Genomic DNA, 15696 nt, shown 5'->3' with positions numbered 1-15696 from the left:
CCCAAATACAGGTGTGACAAGCTTGTAGCGTCACACCCAAGAAGACTTGAGGCTGTAATCACTGTCAAAGGAGCTTCAACAATACTGAGTAAAGTTTCTGAATACTTATGTAAATGTGCTATATATAAAAACGAGCAAAAATCTCTAAAAACTTGTTTTTGATTTGTCATTATGGGGTATTGTGATGTCATTATGGGGTATTGTGATGTCATTATGGGGTATTGTGATGTCATTATGGGGTATTGTGATGTCATTATGGGGTATTGTGATGTCATTATGGGGTATTGTGTGTAGATTGATGAGGGGGAAAAAAACTATCGAATCCATTTTCTACTAAGGCTGTAACGTAACAAAATGTGGAAAAAGTCACGGGGCCAGAATACTTACCAAAAGCCATTTATAAAGCCCTATTTACGTCAGCAGTTGTCAAAAAGTGCTTTTCAGACACCCAACCTAAAACCCCCAAAGAAGAAGCAAATGCAGAGGCAGAACCCCTAGCCTTACCCTTGACTAACTTCTTTGATTGTTCAGCATCTCTTCCATGTTTTTTCAGTGCTTCCGATATTCCAGAGTTCAGTCTCTGGAGACAAAAACAAATGAATGATACAGGTGTATATATATATATATATAAATGCTACAGCAGAACAGGTTTCCATTTAGAGGAGAAAGGGAAGTCTTATTTGGAGGGCTAGGTACACATCCTGTTCAGCTAAATAACCTTAATAACCTTAACATCTAAAATGTCCAAACTAAAAGATGTTGAATTATAAAAAGAGATCATTAAAACAGTTCATCTCCTATGTGTCTGTAGTCTATTATAGGTTACAAGTGTACCAGGAATGAGATCTGGTAAAACACAGTCTTACTTTCATCTCCTCGGCTCTCATCCCATCCAGCAAGTAGCGTAGAAGCTCCTGGCTATCCTGTTGCTGGAACCCTTTAAACCGTGCCGCTCTGGCGAGGTGGGTGGGGAGCGATTAAAAAAAAAAAAACCTTTCTGATGTAAGAGTGCTGATTTCAACAGAAACTTCACTTGAAAGGAGAAATCTAAAAAAAAAAATAAAAAAATAAAATAAAGATAGCAACATTAATATGTATAATCTCACTACTCACTTTTTGCAGACCTGACTGAAAAGTTCTCTCGGGGTGACCACCCCCTTCTTAGTCTCCTGGATCTCATTCAGGATCTGACACATCGCCACGGTCAGAGACCCCGGAGGACCTAGCTGCACCAGGATGGGTTCCTGGAGGAAACAGCATCATCAGCAACAACAGAACAGGGTATTCCGTTGAAGTATAAACCAGACTTGGCTGGGGGGGGGTGTCAGTCAGGATAAAACGTTTAGCTACAGTGTGATCTACTGAATCTCCAGGTTTAGTTCATTAGGATCTCTATTAGCTACTGCACATGCAACAGAAGTACAGAACAGTAAGGTGAGGAGGTCTAACAGGAGAGGAAGGGGAACCTACCAGGTCTGAGGAGACTCCACGTGAGGAGAGGAGATCTAACAGGAGAGGAAGGGGAACCTACCAGGTCTGAGGAGACTCCAGGTGTGATGGTGACACTGGTCTTCTCTTCAGCCGTCACCTTGTTGATGACCTGTCTCAACATCTGTGTCTGAGAGAGGGTCTGCAACAGAAACATGGAGAATAATGGTTTATTACTCTACAAATATAATTCTGAACTAAGCCTACTAATAAATAGCAATAGTAACAAGCTGAACTGTCACATTCAGACCAAGGCTGTGTATGTATACCAATAGGGCTCTGGTCCAAAGTAGTGCACTATATGGGGCCCTATAAGGTCTGGTCCAAAGTAGTGCACTATATGGGGCCCTATAAGGTCTGGTCCAAAGTAGTGCACTATATGGGGCCCTATAAACTCTGGTCCAAAGTAGTACACTATATGGGGCCCTATAAACTCTGGTCCAAAGTAGTGCACAATATAGGGCCCTATAAACTCTGGTCCAAAGTAGTGCACTATATGGGGCCCTATAAACTCTGGTCCAAAGTAGTGTACTATATGGGGCCCTATAAACTCTGGTCCAAAGTAGTGCACTATATGGGGCCCTATAAACTCTGGTCCAAAGTAGTACACTATATGGGGCCCTATAAACTCTGGTCCAAAGTAGTGCACTAGATGGGGCCCTATAAACTCTGGTCCAAAGTAGTACACTATATGGGACCCTATAAACTCTGGTCCAAAGTAGTGCACTACACCATGTAGCCATTTCAGACACAGCCCAAGGTTCCTTACCTGAACAACAGAGTTGAAGAAACAGGTGTTTCCAAGGTTACTGAGTCCTCTAACTGACAACGCACAGCTGCTGACTCCTCCCACTGCACCGCTGCTGGCTCCTCCCACGGCCTTCTGTCCTCTAGTCAAACTGCTGCTCTCTTTCAAACCATTTTCTTTCTTGCCGTTCTTCTTCTGGTTTTCTTTCGGTTGTGTCACTGTGTTCTCTTCCTTCTCTTCTGGCTTGGTTTCCTGTGGCTCTTCTATCATGCTGTCCTCCAGCTTCACTATTGAATGCTCTGAGTCAAATCACAACATAATATCATTACAATACTCGTCAAATCTGATGCTTATCTAATCATGTAGTCGTATTGCGGTAGAATTCTGTGAGAATTGATTGACTGATTTAATTTGATCATTCAAAGTAGAAAGCTGTTCCAAGCAGAGACAACATTACATACGGTAGAAATTATCACACCAAAGCCCAACAGGAAACGCAGTCTAGATATGGCACTCACTTCTCTGTGGACTTTGTTTCCGAGGCTCAGACAAGGCCTGTTTCTTAATGTTGTTCACCAACTGAGCCAGATGGCCTGTTTTAGAGTACTGGACATCATCATCACAGATGTAACACCTGTATCATAAGACCACACAGGACAATGGTCAGGGATGTAAAATGTTGAGGGGGCGATTTTTGACAACAACAAAAACAGCAAACAACAAGTGTAATGTGGTAAAGACAGACTTTAAAATGTGAAATTATAAATATTTTTCTAGTATCATGGTTCTAAACTTTGACCCAGAGTTTTGCCTGGTCAACTCACGTAGTCAGGTAAAACTCCTTTCCCTAGTTATTGGGCCCGTCACCAAGCTTTTATTCACTACCATTCACAGATCCTTGTGTACAATATGACGTTCTTCTTACATGCGCAGTCTTCAGTGAGAGTGATGCAGGGTCTGGAGTTTACCCTGACCCTCTGGTCTCTTTTCTTCTGGTCGTGGGACATGGTCAGTTAAACCTCCTGGACCCAGTATGATAAGAGGAACAGGCCTCCGTCCCAAATTGCACCCTATTCCCTTCATCTTACACTACTTTGGACCAGAGCCCATACGTAGTGCACTATGTAGGGAATAGGGTCCCATTTGGAACGCATGGCTCGCAGAAACAGTGTTCTATTGGCTCACCAAACGCTCCAGTTGTCCAGGCTGAGCACCAGGCAGTGAGGGTCTGACCGAGGCTTCTCGTAGTGCTTGATAGCATGCTGATCCTCAGAGGTACGCCCACACCCCTGGCAAACCAGAAAGACTGTTTGTCAGGTACATTTCACACACACCTCTACAATTGTTCACCTAATACCTTTTTTGCACTATTGGTTAGAGCCTGTAAGTAAGCATTTCACTGTAAGATCTACTACACCTGTTGTATTCAGCATTTCACTGTAAGGTCTACTACACCTGTTGTATTCAGCATTTCACTGTGAGGTCTACTACACCTGTTGTATTCAGCATTTCACTGTAAGGTCTACTACACCTGTTGTATTCAGCATTTCACTGTGAGGTCTACTACACCTGTTGTAGTCAGCATTTCACTGTAAGATCTACTACACCTGTTGTATTCGGCGCACGTGACAAATAAACGTTGATTTGATATCTAATGTATTTAAGGAACCTTACTCGGTGTCCGCATTTTAAGCACATCCATATCGTTGGTGTTTCGCTCATCTCCTCTGATGGAGCCTGTACAGCAGCAGCCGGCTCTTCACCCCTACAGTCTTGGCAGCTGTTACAGGCGGAGTCTATCCCAGTCTTCTTCAGGAAGCTGGAGTCTACACCTTTACGGATATGGTTGCACGACGGACCTGCGGTGAGAGGGACACACCAGAGAGGAGTTAGGCTAGTTCATGGTCGCTAATAATGACATTGTCTTTGTGAGTGAGTGAGTGAGTGTGAGAGAGAGACCCTACCAGTCAGGTCTATCACTTCGTCCTCTCTAGGACCTTTCTGCCTCCTCTTCACCATCTTGTCTGGAAGACTTTAGACACCTGACCTAGACAGAATGAGTCATCATCACAAACTGCAAGTTAGCCAGAGAGGAGTGTAACGTTAGTAACATGAAACTGCTAGCTCAGTTAAATATAAACCTTCTGACTTGAAGAAAAAAAAAAACTGTAGATAACTTAACGTTACTACCTAGTTGTCATTTATAGGAACAGATTTAGCTAGCCTACTTAGAAGCTGTGTAACGCTAGCTAGTTAGTTAATAAGAAAAGCCATTGTTACTGTAGCTACCATTACCGTCCACGGGCGTCTGTCATGCCTCCACTACACATGTTTTGATTCATGTATTTGGATAATTGCAAGAAAGAGATCACACAATAAATAAACATACCCAGCAACGTGACTAAATAGGTACCCGTCACCAACCTACCCGGCAGAGGAGCGCTTTTTGTGAATCACAGTCGGCCGTTTCCTTTTCCCTTCTTTGAGTAAGACTCCAAACTATACATATCTCTGTGCCGAGTCCACATCTATAGCTAACGACCTTCAGAGGAAAAAAACACCAAAACTACACAAAATGACAACTATCCATATTTTAAAACAACAACATCTTAAGCCAGTTGCCACATATACTTGAAAAAATAAGAAGCGCTGGTGGTGGTGTACGGCCACCGATAGAACAATGAGACAGATATTTTACCGGATGTATAAATGTGAAGCATCCGCTTGGTGTTTCCATCCAATATTCTTGTGAGAGGAAGCCCACTGGCCGGCAGTGGGAGAAGACTTTGGCCAACATTCAGCAAATTTTCTCATTGATAAAACATTTGATTTCAATAGTTTTCTGTTCCCGAAATCTGTTATGAACAGAGTGGACTAAGTTTTGTAGACAACCCTTTGCGAAGAAAAATAAAAAACAAAACAAAGTCGAATTCAAGTTGATGCACACGCGCACTTCATATAGTAGGCGTTCCCTAACGGAAATATGCAGATCATGCTGAAACGCGCCAATAGGATCTCTCTAGCTCTGCCCACCTTCTTGCTTGTTCCGCTCAGTGTGACTAATTTGTTCCCATTGGAAACGACAGGCTATGGTCTATCTTGGTATAGTTATACATCTTTGGTAGCACTGTGAAGCAAGGTTTTGACTAGAGGGGGTACAGCTACGACCGGAAATGACTATTCGTAGCAGGTTAAAATAGCATTTTAACTAAGCCGAACCCTTTTCCTAACCTTAACCTAATTCAAATCAAATGGTATTTGTCACATGCGCCGAATACAACAGGTGTAGACCTTACACTGAAAGGTATATTTACAAACACTTAACCAACAATGCAGTTCGCCTGACCTGCCACGTGAATTATCCTAACCTTATGCATACATTATCCTAACCTATTACGAAAAAGTAACTTCCCCGAAGTCGACAAGAATAGCTAAGTACTTCCGGGTCACGGATTTGTGGAATTCTTCAGAATAAGAGGCTGTATACTTTGTAAATTATTAATTACAGCGAACTAGTTATCATACAAATGACAATAAAAAAGATGTATTAGATATGTTTTTATTATTATTTTCACGTCTAAATGGTGAACAATGTTTTTGTTGTGTGTATTCCAATAATTTATTGCACAGAGTTAAACGTTTGCTGTACATTGTGTCGCAGTAAAAGGGGGTACATTCTACTCCGGAGTGCTTCTAGTTTCCAAATCCAGAGTTGACACCCCGAGGAGCGTCGCTGCTAATTTAACAGACCCTTAATTAAAGAGTGGCGAATCCGTTTAAATCTAATTGGACATACATATACATTTTTATAACAACCAAATAATTTTAATAACTAAACCACAGCCTGTCGTTTCCAACGGCAACTATTGAGTCGTTCTGGGCAGAACCAGCTAGGTGGGCAGAGCCAAGCAGAGCTAGCCGAGATCCTATTGGCGCGTTGTAGCATTATCTGCATATTTCCGTTAGGGAACGCCTACTCTGTGCAATAAACTCAATACGCCCTTTCGCACCTTCTAAACAAAGCGATTTATTAAAACGTTTGCAAAGGGTAAAGTCTACAAAATTTAGTCCACTCTGTTCATAACATATTTTAGTTTTGGGAACAAAAAACTGTATTGAGAACAAATGTTTAATCGATGAGAACATTTGCAGAATATCGGCCAAAATCCATTTCGATCCATCTTTGACGACGGTATATGTGTTACATTATATCTGTCCCGGCGTACAGCCGATCTAGTAGGTAAATGTATCCGGGTCGTTTGAAACGCCACGCTAACATCGTAAACTAATCGTAGGGATTTTAAATAATTATATTTGGTAGTGTGTTAAATAATCACTGATTCCCTCTTACAGAATCGGATTTTCTGTCCAACTAGCCATAGATAGTTAGCTAAGTTTTTGACGATTTGCAACTAGCATACTGATGGCTAACAACGAATGAGTTTGGGTCCTTCGCCATGGAAAGCATGCTGTTATCTGTTCGCCTTATCAAGAGAACATGACACTCCCTGTGATGGTGACGTGTAACTTAAGTTCTTTAAATCTGTTTGACATCTGCATGTGCTGAAATAATCACTGCCCCATATGTCCTCATAGGCTAATTCTGAACAAGGAGTCTTAATAACAACAAGGCTTTAACACGTATTTTCTGCAGGAATCTTCGAACATTATGGCCCATCTAGAGCAGGCGGAATCTCACCTGGCTGAGATAGAGCTACTCTCCAGTATGTACCCCGGTGAAGACGAGCTGGTGATTACTGACCAACTAGCTGTGGCTGAGCTCAGGGAGTATGTGGAGGGAGCAACAGATACCTATCCTCTGTCCAGACCACACATCCTCATCAAACAGAAGTTGGACACTGACACTGTGAAGGGGGTAGGTTAAAAGCACAGCACATGATAATCATTCTACATTCATTTGGCATGACTGACTCACTCAGCTGAGGACATATTTGATTTAAATTTGATTTATTTAACCTTTATTTAATTAGGCAAGTCAGTTAAGAACACATTCTTATTTACAATGACGGCCTGGCAAAAGGCCTCCTGCGGGGACAGGGGCTGGGATTAAAAAATAATAATATTAATATAGGACAAAACACACATCACAACATATAGAGCAGACGAAGTCCAGAGCCTGCTGGTTTTCTGTTTTACCTGATGATTAATTGCACCCACCTGGTGTCCCAGGTCAAAACCAGTCCCTGATTAGAGGTGACCTGGTGTCCCAGGTCTAAATCAGTCCCTGATTAGAGGTGACCTGGTGTCCCAGGTCTAAATCAGTCCCTGATTAGAGGTGACCTGGTGTCCCAGGTCTAAATCAGTCCCTGATTAGAGGTGACCTGGTGTCCCAGGTCAAAACCAGTCCCTGATTAGAGGTGACCTGGTGTCCCAGGTCAAAACCAGTCCCTGATTAGAGGTGACCTGGTGTCCCAGGTCTAAATCAGTCCCTGATTAGAGGTGACCTGGTGTCCCAGGTCTAAATCAGTCCCTGATTAGAGGTGACCTGGTGTCCCAGGTCTAAATCAGTCCCTGATTAGAGGTGACCTGGTGTCCCAGGTCTAAATCAGTCCCTGATTAGAGGTGACCTGGTGTCCCAGGTCTAAATCAGTCCCTGATTAGAGGTGACCTGGTGTCCCAGGTCTAAATCAGTCCCTGATTAGAGGTGACCTGGTGTCCCAGGTCTAAATCAGTCCCTGATTAGAGGTGACCTGGTGTCCCAGGTCTAAATCAGTCCCTGATTAGAGGTGACCTGGTGTCCCAGGTCTAAATCAGTCCCTGATTAGAGGGAGACCTGGTGTCCCAGGTCTAAATCAGTCCCTGATTAGAGGGAGACCTGGTGTCCCAGGTCAAAACCAGTCCCTGATTAGAGGTGACCTGGTGTCCCAGGTCAAAACCAGTCCCTGATTAGAGGGAAACCTGGTATCCCAGGTCTAAACCAGTCCCTGACTAGAGGGAAACCTGGTGTCCCAGGTCTAAACCAGTCCCTAATTAGAGGTGACCTGGTGTCTCAGGTCAAAACCAGTCCCTGATTAGAGGTGACCTGGTGTCCCAGGTCAAAACCAGTCCCTGATTAGAGGGAAACCTGGTGTCCCAGGTCTAAACCAGTCCCTAATTAGAGGGAAACCTGGTGTCCCAGGTCAAAACCAGTCCCTGATTAGAGGTGACCTGGTGTCCCAGGTCAAAACCAGTCCCTGATTAGAGGGAAACCTGGTGTCCCAGGTCTAAACCAGTCCCTGACTAGAGGTGCCAGTCCCTGACTAGAGGTGCCAGTCCCTGATTAGAGGGAAACCTGGTGTCCCAGGTCTAAACCAGTCCCTGATTAGAGGTGCCAGTCCCTGACTAGAGGGGAACAATGAAACAATGCAGTGGAACTGACTTGGAGGTCCAGTTGAGTTTGAGGGCTACAGGGTATATAAACACACAACCTGACAATCATTATGTTATATTAATCATTATATTCTACATTCACTGACTGTCGTACAGTAGCCAGGGATATCTATAGACCTGGATCAGCTTACCAATATGTACGGCATTTTTATATTTATTAATTTAAACATGAATTACCTTCCTTTGTCCTCTTCCGCTCAGGTGAACGTGACCATATCTTGCACCTACTCATCCGACTACCCTAATGTCTTACCTGAAATAGCTGTACGGTAAGCCAGATCTGTAACCCTGTAGCCTTAATAGAATTGTTTGATGGACACAAATGAAGTTGTTTGAATTGAATTGAGTTCTCTCTCTTCCCCCCCCCCCCAGGTGTCCTGACCTCAGCCGATCCCAGCAGGCCCAGCTTCACTCAGACATGAACGCCTACCTCTCAGAGAGCTGCCGTGGAGATGTCTGCGTCCTCTCTGCCGTGGAGTGGGTGAAAGACAACGTACACCTGTACCTGACCGACAAGAGCACATCATCATCATCAACAGCAGCCCCTGGCAGGAAAGAGTCTCGGTCTACCTGCTCATCTCCGCAGCCCAAAGGTGTCTTTATACCTGCTTTATTTATTGTACAACATTATGTAGCAAAATGTTCCAAATAACAACCCTTAGCACTTTGGAATTTTGACCAATCAGTAACTAACATGTATTGTTAGGTTCTAAAATGAACCAATTAAAACTCAGACGATTAGTAAAGAAGCTAAAACCAAGTTTATTCACCCTATTGGGTCAACACAGCTGCATAAGACACAAGACATTCACACAAGCACTGATATTTAACCCTTTCTCCTCCTACACATCTGTACAAGCAGTGATATTTAACCCTTTCTCCTAGGCCGAGTCTCCTCCTACACAACTGATCAGAACCTTAGTGAGATCTGTTCTTCCTCACTTCATCAGACTTGACCTCTACCCCAAAGTGCTCACTCCTCCCCAACTCATCGCTGTCATGTTGACTCGTACCAGACGGTGTCTCTCTTTTCCTCCCATAGGATCCCTGATGGCTAACAATAACATATATGTACACGTCCCCTCTCTCCCTCAGTTTTTAAAATTTTACCTTTATTTAACTAGGCAAGTCAGTTAAGAAACAAATTCTTATTTTCAATGACTGCCTAGGAACAGTGGGTTAACTGCCTGTTCAGGGGCAGAACGACAGATTTGTACCTTGTCAGCTCGGGGATTTGAACTTGCAACCTTCCGGTTACTAGTCCAACGCTCTAACCACTAGGCTACCCTGCCGCCTCTACACTCTAACCACTAGGCTACCCTGCCGCCTCTACACTCTAACCACTAGGCTACCCTCTCTACACTCTAACCACTAGGCTACCCTGCCGCCTCTACACTCTAACCACTAGGCTACCCTGCCGCCTCTACACTCTAACCACTAGGCTACCCTGCCGCCTCTACACTCTAACCACTAGGCTACCCTGCCGCCTCTACACTCTAACCACTAGGCTACCCTGCCGCCTCTACACTCTAACCACTAGGCTACCCTGCCACCTCTACACTCTAACCACTAGGCTACCCTGCCGCCTCTACACTCTAACCACTAGGCTACACTGCCACCCAGTGACATGAATAAGTATATTTCCAGAACCCAACAGTATATATTATTGTAATGTATTATTCTAATTATTATTATTATAGAGCAGTTCAGTCGCCTGTGGATCTACAGCCACCACATCTATAATAAGAGGAAGAGGAAGAACATTCTGGAGTGGTCCAAGGAGCTGGATCTGTCAGGGTTCAGTATGCCTGGCAAGCCTGGGATCATCTGTGTGGAAGGCCCTCAGTCGGCCTGCGAAGACTTCTGGGCCAGGTAGGGTTATACATGTGTTGGGTTTCTTTGGAGGGGGGGTTCTCCATCCATTCAACATTTATTTATAGTTTTTTTTAACCACTAGGCTACACTGCCACCCAGTGACATGAATAAGTATATTTCCAGAACCACTAGTATATATTATTGTAATGTATTATTCTAATTATTATTATTATAGAGCAGTCTATCTACCACCACATCTATAATAAGGGGGGGAACCATTCTCCACCCATTCAACATTTCTATAGTTTTTTGGAGGGGGGCTCTCCACCCATTCAACATTTATATAGTTTTTTTGGGGGGGCTCTCCATCCATTCAACATTTATATAGTTTTTTGGAGGGGGCTCTCCACCCATTCAACATTTATATAGTTTTTTTTGGGGGGGGTTCTCCACCCATTCAACATTTATATAGTTTTTTGGAGGGGGGCTCTCCATCCATTCAACCTTAACATTTTATAGTTTTTTTTTTTACAAACGTACTATTCTCAATAGGAATAGCATTAGCATCAGACTGTAATATAGCATGTCACCATGTGTGTTGGTGTATTCTAAGGCTTCTAGAACTCTCTCCTCTGTCTGTTTCCAGGGTGAAGGTTCTAACCTGGAAGAAAATCATTATTCGTCACAGAGAGGATGTTGCCGTGGATAGTCGGAGGGCTGAGGCCAGCGTGGCAGACAACGCGGATTCCCTCCGTAGGTTCACAGGGTTCGAGGAGGCCATGTTTGATCCACACGGGAACAGAGGAAACCATATGAACCTGGGCCAGCTCTATCAGTACCTCAACGAGAGAGGATGTGGAGACGTCTTTCAGCTTTACTTTGGAATTGAAGGAAGGTAGTATAGCTGATAGGATAGGTCCCATAACTGTTGGTTGTACCCACATGAACCAATGGCAGGAATCATGTACCCAAATGAACCAATGGCAGGAATCAAGTACCCAAATGAACCAATGGCAGGAATCAAGTACCCACATGAACCAATGGCAGGACTCAAAGGATTTGCACATTAGATGATGCATTCTCAGTAGGAGCCTAGTATGCTTTTATTTGTTGTTTACTGCATACATTACTAAACAGTACGTTCTAAATAGTACGATTAGCACAGTATGTTGTTTCAGTAGTATGTAGTATGCAAGACAGATTTTGGACACAGCCATTGTCTATGGGGGTTATTTTTGAATGTTAAAGAAATCTGCTTCATACCAAAATAATCTACAGGTTGAGCTCAAACTACAGAATACAGACACATGATCCACAAAGTCCTTACGTACAGAACACAGTTGCTTCTCTGTAGAATCCCTCTTACTGTTCTTAGCCTGATGCTCACCAACAATGTAGCACCACAGGAGTCAGGGACAACAGAAATTGAGAGAGGTGCAGCTAATCCACACAGAGATGAGCCCACAGCTAATCCACACAGAGATGAGCCCACAGCTAATCCACACAGAGATGAGCCCACAGCTAATCCACACAGAGATGAGCCCACAGCTAATCCACACAGAGATGAGCCCACAGCTAATCCACACAGAGATGAGCCCACAGTAAAGTGAGAATGGTGGTTGGCTGGGGGGTTTACTGAACCCCTTCTCAAATACAGGCCTTGAAGTCTAACCCCTACTGGAGTTTATCCTTCCTCTCTAAACACAGATTCAGAACTGTGACACCAGGTAGGGGGGAATCCCTAACTACCAGGGAGAAGAGACAACCACCAGTGCTGTGGATACCATTGCTCAGATTTGTGTACGCCTAGTTTCCACACCTCGTCTCCACCAGCCCCTATTTTCAGAAGTGTCAGCTCCAAATCCTTTGTCCAGGATCACCTGAAAAGTGGGATGGTAGTTTGAACCATAGTAGCAGTCAAATGGAACACACTGAAACACAAAGTGAGAATGGTTTTACAGATTCGTCACAAGTCTGATCAAACTTCTTATTTTATGCATTCAATATATTCTACAAGCAAAAAACAAACTCGTGTAAAATATATCCAACTATAAATAACAATAGGGGTGGTAAATGACTGAGTTTTAAAAAAAACTCAATGGTGCTCAAACTCGGATCGGGAATTACTGTGCTAATGGTTTGTCCCGGGAGATGAGTAACCTTGCCTGAGAACTGAAAACGTATGTTAGCTTCCTGAGCCAATGTCTTGGCTTTAGCACAGTTCATCATGTCAAATACTGCACAAGTTGCACCTGTATAATGATTTTGTAGATAAACGATGTTTGAGGATAAATGCAACACTTATAAACATGTCAATTGATATGTGAATAAATTCAATAGGAAAATGAATACAACTAATTTACTAAAGTTGCAACTGGTGAATCTTCTGTGAATCAAAACTACATTTTGCGCTCTTGAGTTTTGGCACTAAATTCAGCGACTAACCTCTGCCAAAAGTTCTGTAGCTGCAAACAAGCATCCGAGAATAACACGAGGTCTGGTGGACCAACCGGGTGAGGCGTTGTCATTCTTACACTTGCTTTCACGTTTCACTGGGTTCCGGTCTGGAAGCATGCTTTCCATTGTGCTAAATATGGATCAAATGTGTTAAAATTACGAGCTAGCTAAATGATATTCACAGAATTTGAAAGCTACGACATGGCGTTACTGATGAAGAATTAAAACTAGTGTTTCCACATAGCATAACCGCTACAAAGCTGGTGCAAGCTATCCAGCCTCTTTTCTATTGGCACAACATGTCTGTTTAGCGAGTGAGCTATCATTAGAGCCTTCTGGCCAGCCTGCATCTTGTGGTTCTAACTTTGTGTAACAGAGCAATAGGTCTAGCTATGTACTTGTCATTTCTTACTAAACGACAGCTGTTGCAGAGATATTATAGAATGGAGGAGATAGGAATCTCATTGGACAATAAATGGAGGAACGTGTAACGCCCCATTCAGCAGACTGATCAATGGCGTTCGCGTTGTCATGGTGCGTCACACCTTTGTTAAGATCAGTAACGCAATCCTTTTCATCAAAGTCAAGGGTATGAGTCGAGAAACCTGCCTATTATCCTCGAAAGTATGTAATGTCACGATTTCAAAAGCTATACGATATTACAGAAAACAAGTTAATTATCTCACATCTAGGAAAAGAGATATAATGTAGTTCTTCTTGTAAATTCTTCTTCGGTAGGGTTTGTTGGCAGCTGGCATCCAACATTATGGCGCATTACCGCCACCTAGTGTACTGAAGTGTGGGCGACTGTTTCCAATGGCGACGTTCTCAGTATACTCTTTAAACTGATTTCCTGGTTCCCCTTCATGCTGGATCTCAGTCTCTCTCTCTTTCCCTCTCATACTGACCACACTGTATCAATACATGCTCCACCATCTCTGTTTGCAGGCAATAATCACACTTTCCTATCACATTTAAAGATGTATTCAACCGACTGTGTCCCCACCCTTAATCTTTTAAAACAAATAGCCTGCCCTCTTCTGTCCCTTCCTGCCATCCTTCCTCCCTGACTTTCCTCTGTACTTGAAATAAATGCCTGCTCTTTGTGTCTCTATTCCACTGCTCCTGCCATCTCTGCACCGTCACTAGCTAGCATCATGTCCATATCAGACGTTTAGCCTCTGCTTACTACTAAGTGCTTGTGTAACAGTATAACTTTAGACCGTCCCCTCGCCCATACCCGGGCGCGAACCAGGGACCCTCTGCACACATCAACAACAGTCACCCTCGAAGCATCGTTGCCCATCGCTCCACAAAAGCCGCGGCCCTTGCAGAGCAAGGGGAACTACTATTTCAAGGGCTCAGAGCAAGTGACGCCACCGATTGAAACGCAATTTAGCGCGCACCGCTAACTAAGCTAGCCGTTTCACATCCGTTACACTTGTTTAGCCAGTACATCAGCTGCCTAGTTCCCCTCCACCCCCACATGGATCAACACCCTCCCTATCTTCCTGTAGTGTCTCCAATCAGATGGATCAACACCCTCCCTATCTTCCTGTAGTCTCTCCAATCAGATGGATCAACACCCTCCCTATCTTCCTGTAGTCTCTCCAATCAGATGGATCAACACCCTCCCTATCTTCCTGTAGTCTCTCCAATCAGATGGATCAACACCCTCCCTATCTTCCTGTAGTCTCTCCAATCAGATGGATCAACACCCTCCCTATCTTTCTGTAGCCTCTCCAGATGGATCAACACCCTCCCTATCTTTCTGTAGCCTCTCCAGATGGATCAACACCCTCCCTATCTTTCTGTAGCCTCTCCAGATGGATCAACACCCTCCCTATCTTCCTGTAGTCTCTCCAATCAGATGGATCAACACCCTCCCTATTTTTCTGTAGCCTCTCCAGATGGATCAACTACTGGAGGTGGGAGGAGCCATGGTGGAATTACAGGAATACCTACCGTTGGACTAAACTCCCTTCCATACAGTCCTGTCTCCCTCGCCTGGGTATTACCCACCCACCCAAAGTGTTCTGTCCTCGCTCATGTTCCCAGCATGCCTGTAAAATCTGTTTCGAAGGATGAGAAACCCCATGTCCCTGTAGGTTGACCCAATAATGAATTGCCTGTTGTTGGCTCCTAATCCATTCATCCTATATGACCTCTAGCATGTCCAATGAATTCCGGGCTGCTGAACCATACTCTATACTGCCACAGTCTATTACAGATCGGATCAATGCAACATACATGGTCCTCAACGATGAACTCCCAGCCCCCAGGTCAGCCTACTGTGTTCTGCCCAGGTCAGCCTACTGTCAAAGTTTACTCCAAGGAACCTGAAGGCCCCCACCCTAGTTTACAAGTTTCTCCCATATAACCTCATCTCCCAAAATCCTCCTGGTAAAGAACACTGTCTGGAGTTTTCTCTACAGAGAACCCGAATGAATCCCCACGTTAAATGCCCACTGCTCTACCTTGTCAATCGCTTCCTGTATCTTCCTGACCATATATGGCACATTTCTTCTTCTCTTCCGTAAGGCTCCATCATCTGCAAATAACGACCTCCCGATATCCGACCGTACCTGAGAGTAAACCTCATTGATCATGATTGAGAACAGAGGAGTAATCGCTCTCCCCTGCAGTGTGCCGTTATCCACCAGTTAGCTGCCTGACGTTGTATCAAGACTGCCCAAATGTGCCTAATGTGTTTATGAATAACTTTTCATGTTCAAAATTGTGCACTCTGCTCAAACAACAGCATGGTGTTCTTTCACTGTAATAGCTACTGTAAAGGG

General features: G+C 43.9%; 2 protein-coding genes across 2 annotated transcripts in view; one reads left to right on the top strand and one right to left on the bottom strand.

Moving 5' to 3' along the window:
- The window catches only part of usp16 (ubiquitin specific peptidase 16), a 35722-nt gene extending 30796 nt beyond the window's left edge, over nucleotides 1–4926 (bottom strand). The window contains exons 1-10 of the mRNA XM_042294982.1: nucleotides 4665–4926; nucleotides 4201–4283; nucleotides 3911–4095; nucleotides 3422–3525; nucleotides 2755–2870; nucleotides 2258–2535; nucleotides 1532–1630; nucleotides 1114–1244; nucleotides 867–954; nucleotides 505–580 (exon numbers count right to left, since the gene is read on the bottom strand). Coding sequence (XP_042150916.1) covers nucleotides 505–580; nucleotides 867–954; nucleotides 1114–1244; nucleotides 1532–1630; nucleotides 2258–2535; nucleotides 2755–2870; nucleotides 3422–3525; nucleotides 3911–4095; nucleotides 4201–4255 — 1132 coding nt within the window. The 5' untranslated portion in view covers nucleotides 4256–4283; nucleotides 4665–4926. The remainder of the gene's footprint in view (nucleotides 1–504; nucleotides 581–866; nucleotides 955–1113; nucleotides 1245–1531; nucleotides 1631–2257; nucleotides 2536–2754; nucleotides 2871–3421; nucleotides 3526–3910; nucleotides 4096–4200; nucleotides 4284–4664) is intronic.
- A 1358-nt stretch (nucleotides 4927–6284) lies between these two features.
- On the top strand, nucleotides 6285–14012 carry rwdd2b (RWD domain containing 2B). The gene is made up of 6 exons (XM_042296508.1): nucleotides 6285–6752; nucleotides 6891–7112; nucleotides 8828–8895; nucleotides 8999–9219; nucleotides 10327–10498; nucleotides 11088–14012. Exons 1-6 carry the CDS (start codon nucleotides 6735–6737, stop codon nucleotides 11338–11340), a joined length of 954 nt encoding a protein of 317 aa, XP_042152442.1. The 5' UTR covers nucleotides 6285–6734; the 3' UTR covers nucleotides 11341–14012.
- Nucleotides 14013–15696: the final 1684 nt, after the last annotated feature.

The sequence above is a fragment of the Oncorhynchus tshawytscha genome, linkage group LG13 (assembly GCF_018296145.1).
Source record: "Oncorhynchus tshawytscha isolate Ot180627B linkage group LG13, Otsh_v2.0, whole genome shotgun sequence".
NCBI lineage: Eukaryota > Metazoa > Chordata > Actinopteri > Salmoniformes > Salmonidae > Oncorhynchus > Oncorhynchus tshawytscha.
The sequence above is the reverse complement of the archived record's forward strand: the minus strand, read 5'-3'. Positions and strand labels throughout refer to the sequence as shown.

What these genes read in the sequence shown, in the direction of transcription:
- rwdd2b (XM_042296508.1), top strand. An exon ending in ACACTGACACTGTGAAGGGG is followed by an intron (nt 7,113 to 8,827) that starts GTAGGTTAAAAG and finishes TCTTCCGCTCAG; the next exon opens with GTGAACGTGACCATATCTTG. An exon ending in TGCGAAGACTTCTGGGCCAG is followed by an intron (nt 10,499 to 11,087) that starts GTAGGGTTATAC and finishes GTCTGTTTCCAG; the next exon opens with GGTGAAGGTTCTAACCTGGA.